The sequence below is a fragment of the Ziziphus jujuba genome, chromosome 1, assembly GCF_031755915.1.
Source record: "Ziziphus jujuba cultivar Dongzao chromosome 1, ASM3175591v1".
NCBI lineage: Eukaryota > Viridiplantae > Streptophyta > Magnoliopsida > Rosales > Rhamnaceae > Ziziphus > Ziziphus jujuba.
Genome location: NC_083379.1, coordinates 10,900,723 through 10,920,621, shown reverse-complemented (window position 1 = coordinate 10,920,621; position 19,899 = coordinate 10,900,723). Strand labels below are relative to the sequence as shown.

Genomic DNA, 19,899 nt, shown 5'->3' with positions numbered 1-19,899 from the left:
TCTATTAAATGTATTAAATGTAACAATTTATCTTAGAAAGATATCAACGATGCTAAGATAGCTTCAACTATGATGTAAGTGTTTTGTATTTTCACAACTATAACTTTTTGTTTAATGAAAATATACAATATTCTCCATGAACAAATGATTATTAATAGTAATTATGAGTTTTTATAAATATATTGTACTTATATTTCCTATTATCATTTTTTATTTTTTTGTGTTTCTTTTAGTTGATACATAAATCCATGAATAATGATTTATTCTCATAATTATGGTCTGCAGAATAAATTGTCTATGTCTTGATCAGTCTTATAATTAATTTATTCTCAATAAATAGTCAAACACATTCAATACTGATTGATGTATGAAAAAAATTCTGAAAAGATAGAGCTAGGGTCTAATTAGGAATGGTAACGGTTATTGCTGTTGGAGATTTTTTTTGCTAATTTGGGAGTTCATAATATTTTTACTGTTGAATTATGTTGTTTGTATGTTAGGCTTAATCTATATTCGGATAAAATGATTAATTTTCTTATGCTTTCTTATGGTTGCTTACAGTTTAGCATACTCTACTTCAAGCTTAGATCTAGGAGTCCATTTTTTAGGATTATCCTTCTAATAGAATTCAAAAATTGGGTAGCTAATATCCGATGATCTCTGCCTAGCTTTTTAATTTTAGGGGCCATTGGAGGATCCGACCCAAAAACACACACACATGCACGCACGCACTCGCGCGAAATTTAAGAATTTTTTAACTATACCCTTTACAAACTAACTAAAACTATTCAACACTTATATTTTAGATTAAGCCAGGTGCATGCACGTGGCCATGCACAGTTGCTTATAAATGATATATTTAGCGATGGCATTTTATCAAGTAAGTTTAAATGATCTATTCATGGCTCAACAGAGAATCTGTAACATCTATCCATTATTTATCAAATTTGACGGGGAAGAATGTTGGCTTATTTAAATGGGACCTGATTGTGGATGTTTAATAGAAATTGATTAAGAAATGGTTATGGCTGTGCTTGTCTTCCATCATCTATCATACGAGGTGATGCAAAAAATTTCAGTACATCAAATTTATTCAACTTTTCTCTATATAGGCTGTGAGACTCAAAATTGAATTTTCACACCCTATATAATATAAGAGGAAGAGTCTAGTTCATTTAATAAAATCCAAGGCCTTGGCAATAAAACAAAATTACTATTTGTTATTTTACAAAAGTCACCAAATTTTGCAAAACAATGTTTTAAAGTTCATAAAAAGTGTGGTAAATTGGCAGAGCGTCGTACTTATATTTATGGACAAATATTTTTTATGAACAATTTTAGCAAAAAAAATAGTAATATATATATATATATACATATATATAGATATAAAATATATGTGAACAAAAGTAGTCCTGGATATGACTTGAGCGGGTTCGGAGAAAAAATAAAAATAAAAAAATAAAAAAAAAGTAGTCCTTGATGTTTCACCAAAAAACGAAAAATGATCCTTGCTGGACAATAATGAGTGGTTGGGGAAAAGAAAAAGAACATTGATTTATTCATTATTATTATTCTCCTTTTAACACGGCATGGTTGAAAGAAGAGAAAGAGTAAAGCTGCGTTTGGAAGACATTGCATATCTCTCATCCTGAGTAGTTAGAAGATAAGCTTGGAATGGCGGAGATGGCAGTAGGCCTTGCTATCGATCGCCTTGTCCGATTCCTGACCCACGAACGAAAGTTGTTGAGAGGCGTTCATTCTAAAGTATCGGGAATAAAAAATGAACTGGAAGCCATTCAGTGTTTCCTCAAAGACGCAGATATGAAGGCAGATCTGGAAGCCCAAGGATCAGAAGCAAGTGGTAGAGCTGGAGGTGTTAGATTATGGGTGAAGGAACTAAGGGAAGTGGCGTTCCACATCGAAGATATCATTGACGAATACGCAGACCACTTGGAGCGACATCCCGGCCGTACTGGTCATGATTGCTTTATTGCTTCCCTTGGCAAAGTTGGTCGCTCCATCATCAAACTAAAAGCACACCACCATATTGCATCTCGCATAAAAGAGATCCGAAAAGCAGTTGTTGAAATCAAGGAAAGAAGTGAAAGGTATGGCTTTGATTCAATTGATTCAACATATGATTGTCGATATGTTTCAGGGTACGATCCTCGAAAAGGTTCCATGTATCTTGAGGATGATGATGTTGTGGGGATTGAGTCTCCTAGGGATGAATTGGTTGGTTGGTTGTTAAATAAGGATCAACAACCTCGACGAGCTGTGATTTCAGTGGTAGGGATGGGGGGACTAGGCAAGACAACTCTTGCCAGAAAGGTCTATGATCGAGTCAGAAATCATTTTGATTGTCATGCCTGGATAACAGTTTCTCAATCATACCGGAAGGAAGAGCTACTAAAGAACGTCATAAAGCAGTTCTGCAAGGGAAACAAGGAACCTGCTCCCGAGGGAATCGATTCAATGGATGAAGATGCATTGACAGAGCAAGTAAGAGAATATTTGCAGCAAAAGAGGTACGTCGTTTTTTACGATGATGTTTGGAAAAAAGAATTTTGGGGGGATATACAACATGTTTTGCTTGATAATAAAATTGGTGGGAGGATAGTGATTACGACGAGAAGCAAGGAGGTTGGGGAGTTTTGCAAAATTTCATCTGTTGTCTATGTCCATGAGCTTAAGCCTTTAAATCCAGAAAAGGCTCGAGAACTCTTCTTCAAAAAGGCTTTTCAATCTGAAGTCGTGGGACTTTGTCCCCCTGACTTGGAGGATCTGTCTCATAAAATTGTTGAAAGATGTGGAGGACTACCACTTGCAATTGTAGCCGTAGGTGGACTTCTATCCACAAAAGACAAGACAATATATGAGTGGAAGAAATTGCACGATGGTCTCAGTTCCGAGTTGGAGAGTAATCTCCATCTTACAAGCATAACAAAAATCTTATCCCTCAGTTATTATGATCTGCCTTACTACCTTAAATGTTGTTTCTTGTACTTCGGCATGTACCCAGAGGATTATTGGATTGCGCCAACTAGGTTAATTCCAAAATGGATTGCTGAAGGTTTTGTGAAACCAAGGAAGGATAAACCACCGCAAGAAGTAGGAGAAGAATACTTGACTGAGCTAATAGACAGAAGTCTAGTTCAGAAATTAAAAACTAGTGACTGGACCCCAAATGCTATATATTGTCAGGTCCATGATCTTCTATATGACGTTATTCAAACAAAAATGAAAGATTTAAGTTTCGGTCACGTTTTGTCTGAAAATGAATCAAGTTTTAGTGGAGGACTAGTTACTCGACGCATATCAATTGTCAATGGTTCATGCAATGTTCTTCACAATGTTAACCAAAGCTTTCAGGTCCGTAGCTTTTTGAACTTCAATAGTAGTGATAAAATATTTACCAAGTCTATTTGGAGAACGTTGACGAAGAATTTCAACCTTCTAAAGGTGCTAGATTTTGAAAATAGTATATTGGATTATATTCACGACGATATTGGAAGTTTATACCATTTAAGATATTTGAATATTAATAACACGAAAGTAAAGATGCTTCCAAGGTCCATAGGAAAACTGGTAAATCTTGAGACCTTGGATTCAGGGGGCTCATTTGTGGTTGAGATACCAGCTGAGATTAAAAGGCTTACTAAGTTGCTGTTTCTGTTTGGCTGTGGTGAGTATGAGTACAACTTGGACGACCCACACTTCCATCCATCTCAGGTAAAAGGAATAAAAGTGCATGAGGGGATAGGGTGCTTAGAAGCCTTGCAATCGTTAGCATTTGTGGATGCGAGTGAAACAGGGGTTGAGGTATTAAAAGAGTTTGGAAAGTTGACACAGTTGAGGTATTTGGCCATCCAGAAGCTGAGAAGTGAAGATGGAAGGATTCTACTTGGGGCTATCGAGAAGATGGCCCACCTGAAATATCTGCATGTAAGTACAATGGATGAAGATGATGCCTCATTTGATTCTGAATGGCTGTCATCCTTACCACGATCTCTTGAGATTCTCTGCTTAACAGCTCCCATAAGGAAGTTGCCAGAATCGATAACCAGACTTCAATATCTAGAACGATTAGAAATTGGTGGGTCAAAATTAGAAGAGGATCCGGTGAAAAGTCTTAAAAATCTGCATAACTTGGTGGAGATGAGGATAGTGTACGATGCATATAATGGTGAGGAGATGCAGTTTGAGAAGGGAGTGTTTCCAAGATTGAAGGAGCTTCGTATCATGCATTTGAGTGGATTGAAATCAATAGTAATAGAGGAAGGAGCATTGTCTAATCTTCAAGACCTTTGGATTGGTCTCTGCCCAAAACTATTGAAGGTGCCCATTGGCATCCAGCATTTGAAAGAACTTGAATCTGTTTTGTTTCACAGCATACCCATTGAATTCCAGCAAAGTCTGAAGCCAGGAGGAGACCACCACCATACAGTTCAACATGTACCTCTTGTCTTAATCCGTTACAAGTGCGATGATGATGACGGAGAAAGTTTTGAAACCTCACGATTGTTTTGACTGCTTTATCACTGGAACCAAATATCCATCCAGGTAATTAATTTACTACTTCTACTTTTTTAACAAATTCAACGGTTCTATGTATAGTCCACTACTAGCTCTGCTTCTTCTTCTTCTTTTTTTTTTTTTTTTAATACTACCAAATGCTTTGTTGCATAATTCATTTAAGTTGTATATCTCTAATATAGTAAAAAATAATAATAATAAAACAAACAATTTGATCTTTACGTTATAGATTTTGGTAAAAGATCTGAATTGATAAAATGGAACATCTCCAAAATCGATTAATTACAAGATATTAAGAGAATAATATCAATGATCACTTAGCAAATCAACCTCATATACATTATTTCTCTTTTCTCAATTTTTTTTTTTTTTTTTTTTTTTTTTTTTTTTTTTGTCCTCATAAAAACATACACACACACACACACAAACACACGCACACACACACATATATATATATATATAATTTTCTCGCTTGTAATTAGGCTGGAGCTTTATTGTTAGTTTATTGTTTCATAAATATTGTAACTGTAAAATTTTCCAACCTCTGGCTACTTACACAGTAGCAATACATATCTTTTCATCATTACAATAATTTCTAATCTATAGTAAAAGTGATAATGTCTTAAATCTACAACTTTATGGGTATAGGTACAAGGGGTATTACCAATAAGCCAACCTCATTTAACTATATTATACATATTTACATGTGCTCTACACATGGGATTTTCAAATAAAATATATAAATTGAGTTATATGAGTGAAAATACTAAGAAATTACAAATAAAAAAGGTAAAATGCATATAGTTTTTTTTCTTCTTTTGGTAATAAAAATTCATATATGTAAGTTTCATTCATAACAAATAGATAAATCATATATCTATATAAGAAACTTCAAGATAACAAATAGATAAATCATATATATATATATATATATATATATAAGAAACTTCAAGAAACTTATTATAGTCAATCATCAATTTTGCTTTAATGAAACTCATTATTTATACATCTATAATACTGTATATATATATATATATATATGTATGTATGTATTATCATTTCAAGTTCTAATTATTTTTATTTTTATTTGAATCCAGCGAACATAATTTACGAAAGGCTTAAATATGCTCCTTCAATAGCCTTTTTTTTTCCCTTTTTTTTTTTTTTAATTTTCAAGACAAGTGAGGTGGTGAATTCGAGTTGCCAATCCCCCTCTTCTTTATATTTAGAAAAATTATTGCAATGCTGACAAAAAAAAAAATTACTTTTTATTTAATTATTTAATATATATATATATTTTTTTTTGGGGTGAAAAGTGAAAACTTCATTTTCTTTATTTGTTGCCGGGGTCTTGAGAAAAAAAATTGGCAAAAATATTATATATCTACATGTATATAATTTCGTCTATACTGATACAGTATCTTTTGGTTTTGTGATTAGGTAAACTAATTGATCGCTCAAGCAGTTTTGTACTGCAATGTTGTTTTTTTGTTTTTTTTTTTTTTTTTTTGTTTTTTTGGGGGTAATATTGTACTGCTATGTTGTTGGATGCAAGTGTTACTTCGGAGCTCTCATTTTACCTCTTCCACTAAGTTTTATTTTATTATTATTATTATTATTATTATTATTTTGACTTAAATTGTTTGGCTTTGTCTAGCAACATATGAAACAGTTCAGGATTTCTAATTTCCTGACCATTCAGAATTTGTAAAATTCAATAATTTCAGAGCATTTCGAATATCATCTTGTATTTCGAATATCATCTTGTAATCTGAACAGAGCTTAACTTTATTTCGTGGAAAAGTTCTAGTCATTTTTTCGTACTTAATTAAACTCTTGAAAAATCTTTTACATTATTTGATTACAAATGGAAATTAACATTGAAATTAAACGATGATCAATAAAAAATGATATGAAATCTCTTGCTTTTTTGAAGATGCTCTCAGTGACTAAAAAAAATCCAAATAAAATTTTGGTTGTTGTTACATGTAAAGGATTGTGTTTGAAACCGTTTAAATTAAAATGGGCATTTCTAAACATGTGGTTGGCTCAAAAATATGAATTATATATATATAATTATATGTTGGTGAATATGCTGAATTCAAATTCGGTTGTGCATTCCCAGAACTTAATATATAAATACACACGTGTATAAAAATTAGGCGACTGAATTGAAATGAAGGAAACAAGAATTATAGTAACCATAATGTATAAATAAGAATACGGGTTGCCGTATTATTTTTGGTAAAACTACATCTACAATATGATACACTAAAAATCATACATATATATATACGTATTGTAAAGTCTTGGAGAGCTAAGGGAGTGAAAAATTCCAACATCATCTCCTGCTATTTTTGTGGGGTGTGCTGAAAGATTGATTATAGATTCTCAGGTACGGTTTTGGTTACCGGTGAGCTCAACTGTACAAACATAAACTCGCCAAGAAACCATGTAAAAAAGTAAATCAAAACACACAAAAGACAATGTTCTAAAGAAAACAAAAAACAAAAAACAGATCCGAAATTCTCAAATTGCTATCTCTCTAGTTCTTGTTTACAAAGAGGACAACTTGATATGATTTTGAGCCATTGATCCACACACTAGAGATGAAACATATGAGAAGAGGGCAACTATCTCACTTCTTCCTTTTCTCTGTACTTGGCTACGCAAATACAGCATTCCTGCCAATTATGACAAAACAGAAGAAAATAGTGGGTACTCAAGAACATCTACTAGATATTGCACGTGGTTGATCAAATTTGACTTGAAAGTCTTTATCTTTTAAAACAGTGATGAGACAAGAAGAGAGATATAGACAATCTAAATTCAGCAAGTTACTACCATATGAAATGCCAAACCAATGTATATATCGGCTAGCTTAGCTATTCCAAATAATGGAGAGTGACTTACTGGATCTTCATTGGCAGGCCCTAAAATGCAGTCAGTATCATTTTAATGTCCAAACTTCGTGTCAAGTGCTTTATATTTCCAACTGAGTAGCTGAGAAAATTGATCATCAGATGCTCCTCTGTCATCGGACCTATGTTAAAGTTATATCCCGCAAAGCTACTGGTCAGTGGCACCCAACAACACAGGAGAAGAACACAGGAGGAATGGAAGGAGTAGCAGATAGCATTCCAAGCAAGCAGGGAGATGCAGATCTGCATGTAACAATGAAAATTTTCAAACTAGTGTGTTCATTCTTCATCGATATATATATTTTAAATCACATTTTTTGGTTCATGGGAAACTTGAAGCACCTAAAATTACGTTCATGATATGTGAGAAGATTCATTTTCACTGTAAGCCCAAGATTTTATTTGGGAGCAACTATAATGAACAAATCTAAATATTTCCAAAGCTAAAAGCCTGAAACTAGGAAAGAGAAAATAACATAGTAATAATATAAACATGTCTATGTTTATCAATTTTTCTTTTCTAATTTACCAGTTTCATTTTTACAAACTCAGAATGCATATATGGTGAAAAACTATCTTAAATAGCCAACTAGTTCAAATTCATTCCAAGTTACCTCCTCAAAGAGTCTCACAAACTCCTTCACGCATTGTCCACATTCTCCCATTCTTCAAGCCTTTCCTCTGCATCCAGGTCATCAACTAGAGCAACAAAATTAACTCAGTTTTAGAATTTTTTGCTAAAACGGTAAAAGAAAAAGTTTGATAGAACAGCTCCTCTCAACTGAGAATGCATTTTCAGTATCATATCATAACAGAACTTACCATTAAGTTCCACCAAATGCATACCTTAATGACCATCTAGATTACACTAATTCTTTAACAGGGCATAAATCCATATGCCTAGGAGCTTATACATTCACATAGATAGACATGTTTAATATAATATGAGATAGCATCCAGCAAATGATAATACCATATTTAACTTTAAACTACTATCAAAAGCCATAAACAGCCGCAAACCAGCAGACATAACAATATTTTGCTATAGATAGTCAGGTAATAATTCAAATATGTTAAATGGAAACTACAACTTCAAAATCTTGATAATCCAACTCAACTACACCACTTTATTTTGAAACACACAACCATGTCCAGTCTTAGAGTGAGGATGTACTCACTCTTTGACTATCTCCTACACCTCTTCCTCTCGTCCAAGAAGGAAGCTCCTCATCACCAGCGCGCCGTCCCCTTCCCGTAGCGATAAGTGGTCGCGGACTGTGTCGCTCTACACCCATCAGACCACAGCAAACGTCTTTCCGCTCGATCGTCGTTCTGAGTGTAACGCTCGAAGAAATGTTGGATGCCGAATTTGGGAAAGGTTGTGGGTGGTTTGCTCTGGCTCGATTTCCACCATTGACACAGACTAAAATTGAACGGAGCGTCGGCTAGCTACCGGAATAATTTGGGGAGGGATTTTGGATTTACAGTGAGAGCCTACATAAGCGATTTGAGGGGATGAGACTCGAATAATAAAATAAATTTAGGAAACAGTGATTAAAACGCAGCGTTCCGAGTGAAAAGTTTCTAAGGGGCATGTTAAAACGCGGTGTCTTGTATCGAAACAACGTTGTAACGGTTTTCCTTTGTAACGGTAACAGTTTGGCCGGTGAACTCACCCCATTTTGAGTGACAAAGTTTTAAGAATTCGTCATAATTTTGGGGTAAAAAAAATAAAAAAATAAAAAAATAAAAGGTAAATTTGCGTCCTAATTTTTTTTTTATTTTTTGGATGTTTTGTGAAAAAAATTAAGTAACAAAATAAGATAAAAAATTAGCACTGAATAAAGGGATCAACCGTGATAATGTAATAACTACAACTATTGTCACTGAATAAGTATAATAATGTGACAGTGACAATTATTGTCACCGTTGGTGGACATTCAGTGACATCAATTTCTGTGAAAGGAAAATTTGTTAAACTATTGCTGAGATTTATTTAGTGAGAGAGCATGGAGTTTCCATGCTTGGAGGAAAGAAACTAAAGCGAGAATCGAAGACCCAGAGAATACCCGTTACAAACCATATTGCAAAGAACAGTTCAAGTGAAGTCCTACTTGTTCATTGCATGATTAGTCCGGTATGAATTATATTTCAAACTTAGCAGGGTGAATCTTTATGTACCGTTTCCACTTAACTTACTAAACTTGTCAGTGTGATAGCGAAGGCAAGAAAAGTATATTCATTTTTCCTTCGAGTTTCTGGTGTCTTATAGTTATCATTGTTTCATTTTCATTGCAGATGTTGATGATAATGTTATGATGACCATATATACATAACAATCTAATCGTCCATAACAACTAATCCTGCTTATATTTGTAAACTTCTTATTAAGTTTTTGAACCTTGTAATTACTCAAAAAATCATGAATATTTATCTAACAACAATTCCATATATGAACATAAAAGGCAAAAGCATCAAAAATTCCCATTATTTATTTGGCATGATCTGTCCCAAAAAGAGTATCTCATTTCTCAAATTTTGAAAAAACTTATTGGTACTCTAAAAAAGTACGATATTCAAAAAAGCACTCAAAACTAATCCACAATGAATGAATTATATGTAAGCTAAATCCAGGAGACCACCACCACATGGTTCAACATGTACCTCATGTCATCATCCCTTGCCAGTGCGCTAATGGAGAAAGTTTTGAAAACTTACTAGTTGTTGTGAATAGATCTGGCAATTTGGATCATGACACGGCGACACGACTCGAAAACGACACGGAATAAATGGGTTTGGGTTTATTATAAATGGGTTCGGGTCATAATCGGGTCAACCCGTTTAACACGATTATTAATCGTGTCATTTTCGGGTTGACCTGTTTAACTCGAAATTGACCCGTTACGACCCATTTATTAAACATGTCAGTTTCAACCCGATACGATTACATACCTATTACAACCCATTTAAATTTAATTTTAAATTAATATTTTATCACTAATATAATATTTAATAACTAAAAAATATTATAAATTAAAAATTTTATAAAAATAATTTTCTATTACTAATTTTTTAAAAACAAAAAATACATCTTTAATAAAACAAAAACATAAAAATAAAAAAAATAAAAAAAAATTCGGGTTAATAGGTTAATTTTCGGGTTAACGGGTTAAGAGGTTAGTTTTCGGGTTAATAGGTCAATTTCAGGTTAACGGGTTAATAGGTCAACACGACCCGTTAAAATAATCGTGTTAAACGGGTCGTATCGTGTTGACGTGTTTATAAACAGGTCGGGTTAGTGTTTTAGGTACCTGACACGATTAATAAATGGGTCGTGTTCGGGTTAGGCATTTTTGACACGATTATTAAACGGGTTGACACGAACACGACCCACCAACCCGAATTGCCAGATATAGTTGTGAATATAATTGATAAATCTCTTCCCACAAAGTGTGAGGAAATCCCAAATATCGAAGTAACTATTGTAACAAATTGAACATAAGTACCCAATTTGTTTAACCAGACTAAATTAGACTATTTTATGTAGTTTAATTTGATCTTTTAATATCAAAAGACATTTTGCAATTAATAATGTAGTAATGGACCTAGTGATTGCATTGTTAGACTCAATATCGGACCAACCCCGTCCAACCAAAATAAATCTAAATGACATAAATCTAATTGGATCAAACTAAAATAACCCACTTGTTCCCACATGTACATATGCCATTTTCTAGACATAGAAAAGGTCAAAAGTCTTTCTATATTGTATATTGATTGCAATGTTTTTCCATCCACGTACAATTCCTTCAAACATTAACATGATATGTTATAATTAATTTAATATGAGACAAATAATCACATATAGGATACAGTTGTTTTACTTGATTTTAATGAATTATGTATATGATTAATTAAGAAAAGGGCGCACGCGGCTGCTAACAACAAATAGTCCAGCTACTTTATACGACCCTGAATACATATATATATATATATATATATATATATATTTAATATATTATTTCATTTTCAACTCTTGATGTATACATTATTGTTACGGCTTTTCCTGCGCGCTCTCTTTATGAGAAAGTATGCGTACGAAATAGAGTATATATAATTTGATATTCGTTCAGCCTAATAAATTAAAGTTGAAACAATTGATAATATTGAATTGTATTAAGCCATTATTAACCATCTGCAATTAGAACTCAATAGGCAACACCTGAATAATCAAACAAAAGTTTACATTAATGGCGGAGACTGCAGTAGGCTTTGCTATCGACCGCATGGTTTCATTGCTGACCAATGAAACCAGCTTGTTGAGAGATGTTCATTCAGAAGTTGCAAGCATCACACATGAACTAGAGGCCATACAGTGTTTCCTCAAGGACGCAGATATGAAGGCAGATCTAGAATACTCCCAAGGAGATCATCAAACAACTAGAGATGGTGTTAAAGCTTGGGTGAAGCAACTGACAGAAATTGCATTTCAGATAGAAGATGTCATTGATGAATACACTTTCCACTTGGAGCAACATCCAGGAGGCCGCAGTGCTCGTGGCTTCATTGCTTCCCTCTGTAAAGTTGGTCGATCCGTCATCAAACTTAAACCACGCCACAATATTGCATCTCGCATACAAGAGATCAAAAAAGCTGTTGTTGAAATCAAGGAAAGAAGTGCAAGGTACGGCTTTGATTCAATTGAAAAAGGAACTACAAATGCTGACAATCCTTCTCAATATGTTTCAGGGTACGATCCTCGGAAAGGATCCATGTACCTTGAGGATGATGATGTTGTGGGGATTGAGTCTCCAAGAGATGAATTGGTTGGTTGGTTGTTAAATAATGATCAACATACTCAACGAGCTGTGATTTCAGTGGGGGGGATGGGGGGACTGGGCAAGACAACTCTTGCCAGAAAGGTCTATGATTTAGTTAAAAATGATTTTGATTGCCATGCTTGGATAGCAGTGTCTCAATCATACCAGAAGGAGGGACTATTAAAGAAGATCATAAAGCAGTTTTGCAAAGGAAACAAGGAACCTGCTCCTCAAGGAATTGACTCAATGGATGAAGAGGCACTGACAGAGAAAGTGAGACAATATTTGCAGAAAAAGAGGTACGCTGTTTTTTTCGATGATGTTTGGAAAGTAGGTTTTTGGGGTGATATAGAACATGCTTTACTTGATAATAAAATTGGTGGGAGGATAGTGATCACAACACGAAGTAAGGAGGTTGGAGACTTCTGCAAAATTTCATCCTCTGTTTATGACCTTGAGCTTAAGCCCTTGGATCCCGAAAAGGCTTATGAACTATTTTGCAAAAGGGCTTTTCGAGTTGAATTTGGAGGACGTTGTCCCCCCAACTTAAATGATTTGTCAAGGAAAATTGTCAAAAAATGCGGTGGACTGCCACTTGCAATTGTAGCCATAGCTGGTCTTTTATCCACAAAAGACAGGACCGTATATGAATGGGATAAATTGCATTCTAGCCTCAGTTCAGAGTTGGAGAGTAATCCCCATCTCACTAGCATAACAAGAATCTTATTGCTCAGTTATTATGATCTACCATACTACCTCAAATGTTGTTTCTTGTACTTTGGCATGTATCCAGAGGACTATTCTATCAAGCTTTCAAGGTTACTTCGGCAATGGATTGCAGAGGGTTTCATAAAATCGAAGAAAGATAAAACATTGGAAGGTGTTGCACATCAATACTTGTCTGAGCTAATCCATAGAAGTCTAGTTCAGATATCGGATGTTCATTTCTTGAGGGGAACTTGTAAAGCTTGCCGCGTCCATGATCTTCTACATGAGGTTATTCTAAAAAAAATGGAGGACTTAAGTTTTTGTCGCGTTTTATCTGTAAATGATCAATCGACTTTAAGAGGAGATCAACTAGTTACTCGGCGGCTATCAATCAGCAACAGTTCAAGTATTAATGTTCTCCACAACATTGATCAGAGTTTTCAAGTTCGCAGCATTTTAAATTTCAAAAGCAGTGATAGAATATTTGCCGATTCTATTTTGAGCACACTCACAAAGAATTTCAAACTTCTAAAATTATTAGATTTTGAAGATAGTGCGTTGGATTACATTCATGAAGATATTGGCAACCTCTTCCATTTAAGATATCTTAGTCTCCGTAACACAAAAGTGAAGATGCTTCCAAAGTCCATAGGGAAATTGGTAAACCTTGAGACTTTGGATATAAGGGACTCATTTGTAGTTGAGATACCAGCTGAGATCAAAAGGGTAAGTAAGCTCCGATACCTTTTGGCATACAGTAGATACGATTTCAATATTGATAGCATTCAATTTAATCTATCTACTGTAAGAGGAATGAAGGTACACGAAGGGATAGGTTGCTTAGGAGCATTGCAAAAGTGATCACTTCTGGATGCAAGTAAAATGGGGGTTGACATAATAAAAGAGTTGGGAAAGTTGACACAGTTGAAAATCTTGGAAATCTTTAAGCTCAAAAGTGAAGATGGAAAGATACTATTCGAATGCATCGAGAAGATGAACCACTTGGAATCTTTGAATGTGACTACAATCAGTGGAGATGATATTATTCATATTGAATTCCTCTCATCCTTACCACAATCTCTTCGGAGCCTCTCTTTAACTGGTCCTTTAAGTAAGTTGCCAGAATGGATATCACAGCTTCAGAATCTAGTCAACTTAACACTGGTGTTAACAAAACTGGAGGATGATCCAGTGAAAACCTTTAGAAATCTGCACAACCTGTTGATGCTGAGGATGCTATATGATGCTTATAATGGTGAGAAATTGCAGTTTGAGGAAGGTGTTTTTCCAAGGCTGAAGCTGCTCAGCGCCATGCATTTGAGTAAATTGAATTCGATTGTGATAGAGGAAGGAGCATTGCCTATCCTTGAAAAACTTATAATCGGGCCCAGCCCAAAACTGGAGGTGCCCTTCGGAATCCGGCACCTAAAACTGCTTGATCTGCTTTACTTTCACAATATGCCCTTTGAATTCCATCAAAGTCTGAAACCAGGAGGACAACTCCACCATATTGTTCAACATGTACCTAATGTCTTCATACGTTCCAAATTTGGTGGTGGGGAAAATTTCGAAACCTTACGATTGTTTTGACTTGATTTCCAAGGAAGATTAAGCCAAAATATCGAGGTGAGTTCTATGAACTCATGGTAATTGTTGGAGTTTATTTAGTTTATTGGTTTTATTAGTTTCGTAACATTATTGTTAGGATAACGGAAGTTCTTTTGCACCCATTGAATATAGCTGACATACATGTCAGTATCGGTTGGCTAGGATAAGTAACTAGGCCACTGAATTGAAAGAAATGAGAATCGCGAGAAATAAAGGGTAAAGCACATATTAATGTATAAATATAAACTCATAACATTGCCGTATTATTTTTGGTAAAATTACATATAAAAGATGATATACTAAAAAATCATATTTTATGTATTGGAAAGTCTTGGAGTGCTGAGGGAGTGAAAGCTCCAACATTATCTCCTGCTATTTTGTGGGGTGTGCTCAAAGATTGACTATAGACTCCCTGTATGGTTTTGGTTACTGGTGAGCTCAACTGTACAAACAATAAACTCACTCAAGTAACCATGTAAAAAAGTATGTAAATCACACAAAAGAGAATATTAAAAGAAAACAAAAAACAAAAAAATAAAAAAACAGAACCCATATTCTCCAATTCTATCTCTCTAGTTCTTGTTTACAAAGAGGACAACATGATATGATTTTCAGCCATTGATCCACACACTTGAGGTGAAACATATGGCAACATGGCAACTGTCTCACTTCTTCCTTTTCTCTGTACTTGGCTAGGCAAATACAACATTCCTGCCAATTATGACACAACAAGAGAAAATAATGAGCAAATCAAGAACATCTACTAAATATTGTGCGTCGCTGATCAAATTTGATTTTAAAAATTATTATTTGGTTGATATGTGAGAAATTTAGATCATCTGTCTCATTTCATTACACATCATTTAAATATGTACTTGAGAGTCTTATTTTTTAAAACAGTGATGATAAATTCAGTAAGTTAGTACCATATGAATTGCCAAACTAATATCTAATGGCTAGCTTAGCTATTGTAAAGAATAAAGAGTGGCTTACTGGATCTTCATTGACAGGGCCTGAATTGCAGTCAGCATCATTTCCATGGTCTAACTTGGTGTCAACTGCTTTATATTTCCAACTGGGTAGCTGAGAAATTTGATCATCAGATGCTCCTCTGTCAATGGACCCCATGTTCATGTTGTATCCCAGAAAGCTACTAATTAATGGCACACAACAACATAGCAGAAGAAACAGAAGGAAGGGGAAGGAGTAGCAGACAGCATTCCAAGCAAGCAGGGAGATGCAGAGAACATGTAGTTTTGGAGCTCGATGGAAAGGACTAAAGCGAGAATCGAAGACCCAGACATTACCCATCACAAACCATATCGCAAAGAACAGTTCAAGTGAAGTCCTACACTTGTTCATCAAATGATTGGTCCTGTATGAATTATATATCAAACTTAGAAAGTGTAGAATGTTTGTGTACCATTTCCATGGACTAATTAAAACTTGTCAGTGTGTGATAGCAAGGCAAGAAAAGTATATTTATTTGCTTATAATTTGAGTTTCCTTAGTGGTTTTGGTATCTTGTGTTTTAACATAATGTTACTTTCTTTATTGCCGATGTTAATCATGTTATGATGAGCATGGTCAACAATCTAATCATCATAACAACTAATCCTGGTTATAATTCAAAACTTTTTGTTAAAGAGTTTGAACCTTGTAATTACTCAAGAAATCATAAACATTTTGCTAACAACAATTCCATAAATGAATATCAAAGACAGAAGTAATAAAAACTCCCACTATTTATTTGGCATGATTTATCCCAAAAACAGGGTAAATCATTTCCCAAATATAGGAAAAATGTGTTGGTTTTCTATGCAACAGTAGGATATTGATGACAGTATTCCAATAAAATATTCAAAATTAATCCAGACTGAATGATTTCTATGGAAGTTATTGAGGCAAATAGTTTTTAAGATACCTGGATTCTTCCATGGCCCTCTGCTGTTCCACATCAGGAAGTCCAAAACCATCTCCTTGAGTCACATAGAGATTCCGGTAACGCCCATAGAGTAGCAACAGATTAAGAACACAGCCAATATCATAGCCAACAATCCACAATCTCATAGGCCAAACTGGTTTTTCCCCTTTGGATATGGACAAAGTAAGTGTTGTGATGCTTATTTGAACAACCAAAGCTGTGAACTCCATCAACATCCAAGTGCTGGTATTGAAAGGATTGGACCCAAGATCTGACCTTGAACCATTTTGGTAATGAAACACTCTTCTCAGGAAAGTGAACCACCTTGCTCTAGATATTCTCATGGCCATTCTTATCAAGAACGAATTCGGGGGAGCTCGAGCAGACCTGTTTCGGGTATTGAGCATAGCTCCTCCTGGTGGAGAACTTGATGAAAATGAAACAGCACTATTGGAATTGCACAAGGAATCCGATTGAAAAAAGTAACGGGTATTCATGGTGAAGATTTCATGGGGTCAAAATCAAGCTCCACTAGTTCCGGTTTGGCCGCTGTAGAAGGAAATGAAATTAGGATTCTAAGCATGGATAGTATGAAACTTTTAGTCACAGAAATTGTGTTGGTGAAAAATCACAAGTACGGGGTTTTCCAGCTGTTTTCGGTTAAAGGGCCTAGCAGTAATTCATTACATCATAAAATTCTCATGCACTTCCAAGTAAATTAGAGTTGGAGGGAAAGATGAAAATACCATCTAGGTTGGGGAAAACCCTCCAAGGGATTGAAAGCTCAGACTTGAAAACTCCAAAAACCCCAAATTCAGAAACTTGGGAAATTTCTTTTGCAGAACAAAATCAAAGAAACCTCAAAAATCTTCAAGCAGAAATTCAAGATGGGTTTTGGTGAATTTGATCCCTTAATGGAAAAACTTTAATGGGGTCTGCATCAGATGGTCACCACCCCCATCAAAATTCCACCAAAAACCATGCGAAGAAGAAAAGCAACAAGCACTGCGAGTCAAACTCAAAGCTAAAGCAAAGACTTGAACATGAACAGAAGGGAAACAAACCGAAGTGTATATAGGACGGTATTTGCGACAAGGGGTTTTTGCTGAAGAAGAAGAAGGGTGTGAAGAACAAGTCAGGAAGGTGAAGTTGGGTTTCAGATGGTGACCAAGAATCAAACTCCTGCAATCAAAAAATAAAAAAAAAAGGTCTTTTGCTTTGTTTCCAAGGGAATCACAGAGTTTGGAGGGAAAGCTAACCGTTGGCCTAACTTCCCTCAGGCTTTTGTTTATTAAGTAAGCAAAGCTGAGAGCAACTGCTTCTTCAACTGCAAAGCAAAGGTTTTTCTCTCTCTTTTCTCACTTTCTCTTTTTTTTTCTTTCTAGAGAAAAATTAGGAAATGAATTTTTATATTCAACTTGGACTATAATTAATATGAGATTTATGTGTTTTAACTTATGCGACAAATGGGAATTAACTGATTTGAATTCTGGCGGGTACAGTGGCTGTGGGATCTTTATCTTAAGCTGGTTGGCCACCTAATTCAACCAGCTCTAAGATTTTTTGTTTTTATTCAAAAGATAAGAGCAGATGGGCCATCTTTGTTCTTTATTTTTGCAATTTTTGACCATAAAAGCGGTTTGGAAGTTTTTCGTGTCTTTGTGGGGTACTTTGCATTGTCACCCAAAAATAACAAGCTTATCTAGACCGCCCAAATAAGAACAAATTAATTTTCTGACTCTTATATTATATTATATAAACACATATTTGAGATTATGCAGGAATTTTTAGAAGAAACCCACATAGTATTTTCCTTCTATGACCGTTTTACTTTATTTCATTTTTTTATTTTTCCAAAATTTAGAAAGTTCCCAATATATTGCAGAATGAGAGAGATAACTTGTGGGATCTTCTAAGTTTTTAAGTAATTATGTCAACTTTTTGGTAATTAATTATTAGTGTTGATGTTTAAATCCAGATTTGATTAAACAAGATCATGATTAGTATAAATTTTAATTTTGCTTCTGTTTCTTCTTTTGCTTCTACAGAAGTTATTTTTAAAGAAATTAATCTCCATTCGCTTTGACTAATAAAAATGTATCTGAAGATTAGAAGTATTTTATAAAAATTATCCACATAATTTCAAATGTAATTTTTAACTTTTGTTTTCAACTTTTCAGAAACCCTGCCAAAAAGTATAAATGAGATTTGCAATTTTCTATCTAGATTAAAGAAGGAAATAGTAATATTATTACTTTTTTTTTTTCTAAACCTAATAAGGAAATAATTAAAGATGATAAAACTTTCTTTGTAATCATATCATATTCAGATTTTCACCCCCAAAAAAAAAAAATTAAAAAATTAAAAAAAAAAGGGAAAAATCATATCATATGCAGATTAAAGGCAGAGTTTATAGGCACGTCTCACATGTGAGCCCCAAAGCTAGCTTGTGATGGTAGACGTTTTGGTCGCCTATTAAGTGTCAGTTATTGATTGGATGCTAACCATGAAAGTGAAATTTGAATCCCATTGAACATGCTTGCTTTCTGGCCGCATAAATGGAGATTTTAGAAACAGTGTTTATATTTAAGGCATATAATTTATTGTAAATCGATGACTGCATGATGTGGCCACATCCAGAGAATAATAGAAGCTGCATATTTTAAATGACTAAACAAATAAAATATTGAATGTGATATCATCATCACTATTATTATTATTATTTAGATGGCAAATGCTTTGATCATTTTAATTTGATAAAAATTATCACAGAGAGAGAGAGAGAGAGAAACATTATAAAATCAGACAATTCAAATCAGCTTTTGGTTAACATTTCGTAGTTGACCGGAATTTGACTGCCCTGAACCCATGATTCTTAGCAACGTGTAGAAGTTGAAGATTCACCATTTTCCTGCTGAGGAAAGCAGTCTTTATCAGAAATGTATACGATCCAGATGGGGAACTTTGGCATCCCCTTCCTCAAAAGGATGATGTGAAACTTTGATAAACATTGTCGATCTTGTTTTTAATATAGACATGCATAATATATATATATATATATATATATATTTACTAATATATAAATATATATATATATATTTAATTTTTTTATTTTTTTTTATTATTTTTTTTTTATTTTCTTACTTTACGATGCACATCATGTATTTATCATAATTTGCATATCTAACGTAACTTTTTGTTTAATAAAAATGTTAGACAATATATTATGTAAATTAGAGTGCATATCTAGTTTGCACCATAATATAAATATAGAAAGAGAGAGATGAAGCAAATACATATATATATATATATATATATATATGAGTTATATCAACATCCAACTTATTTTACAAATTTTGCAGATAACCTCTGCATTTTTAGA

General features: G+C 34.1%; 3 protein-coding genes and 1 long non-coding RNA gene across 6 annotated transcripts; 2 read left to right on the top strand and 2 right to left on the bottom strand.

Moving 5' to 3' along the window:
* The first annotated feature begins 1,435 nt into the window (after positions 1-1,435).
* LOC125423544 (disease resistance protein RPM1-like) lies at positions 1,436-7,602 on the top strand. 2 transcript variants are annotated; one of them, XM_060820007.1, is made up of 2 exons: positions 1,436-4,563; positions 7,467-7,602. In XM_060820007.1, exon 1 carries the CDS (start codon positions 1,675-1,677, stop codon positions 4,528-4,530), a length of 2,856 nt encoding a protein of 951 aa, XP_060675990.1. In that variant the 5' UTR covers positions 1,436-1,674; the 3' UTR covers positions 4,531-4,563; positions 7,467-7,602. The 2 variants fall into 2 exon arrangements, with proteins under 2 accessions (XP_060675990.1, XP_060675987.1); XM_060820004.1 differs by lacking the exon at positions 7,467-7,602 and adding an exon at positions 5,977-6,276.
* On the bottom strand, positions 6,017-8,976 carry LOC125423603 (uncharacterized). The gene is made up of 4 exons (XR_009640511.1): positions 8,636-8,976; positions 8,072-8,156; positions 7,450-7,700; positions 6,017-7,220 (listed from the first exon to the last, which is right to left on the bottom strand). It is a non-coding gene; the product is annotated as an uncharacterized LOC125423603 (long non-coding RNA).
* A 2,731-nt stretch (positions 8,977-11,707) lies between these two features.
* LOC132804515 (disease resistance protein RPM1-like) lies at positions 11,708-13,846 on the top strand. The gene has a single exon (XM_060819082.1). It carries the CDS (start codon positions 11,708-11,710, stop codon positions 13,844-13,846), a length of 2,139 nt encoding a protein of 712 aa, XP_060675065.1.
* A 957-nt stretch (positions 13,847-14,803) lies between these two features.
* LOC107416515 (E3 ubiquitin-protein ligase At4g11680) lies at positions 14,804-18,127 on the bottom strand. Of its 2 annotated transcripts, XM_048478188.2 has the most exons (5): positions 17,777-18,127; positions 17,264-17,699; positions 16,518-17,066; positions 15,587-15,968; positions 14,804-15,304 (listed from the first exon to the last, which is right to left on the bottom strand). In XM_048478188.2, exons 3-5 carry the CDS (start codon positions 17,012-17,014, stop codon positions 15,158-15,160), a joined length of 1,026 nt encoding a protein of 341 aa, XP_048334145.1. In that variant the 5' UTR covers positions 17,015-17,066; positions 17,264-17,699; positions 17,777-18,127; the 3' UTR covers positions 14,804-15,157. The 2 variants fall into 2 exon arrangements, with proteins under 2 accessions (XP_048334145.1, XP_015880501.1); XM_016025015.4 differs by having other exon boundaries at positions 17,264-18,127.
* Between the last annotated feature and the right edge of the window lie 1,772 nt (positions 18,128-19,899).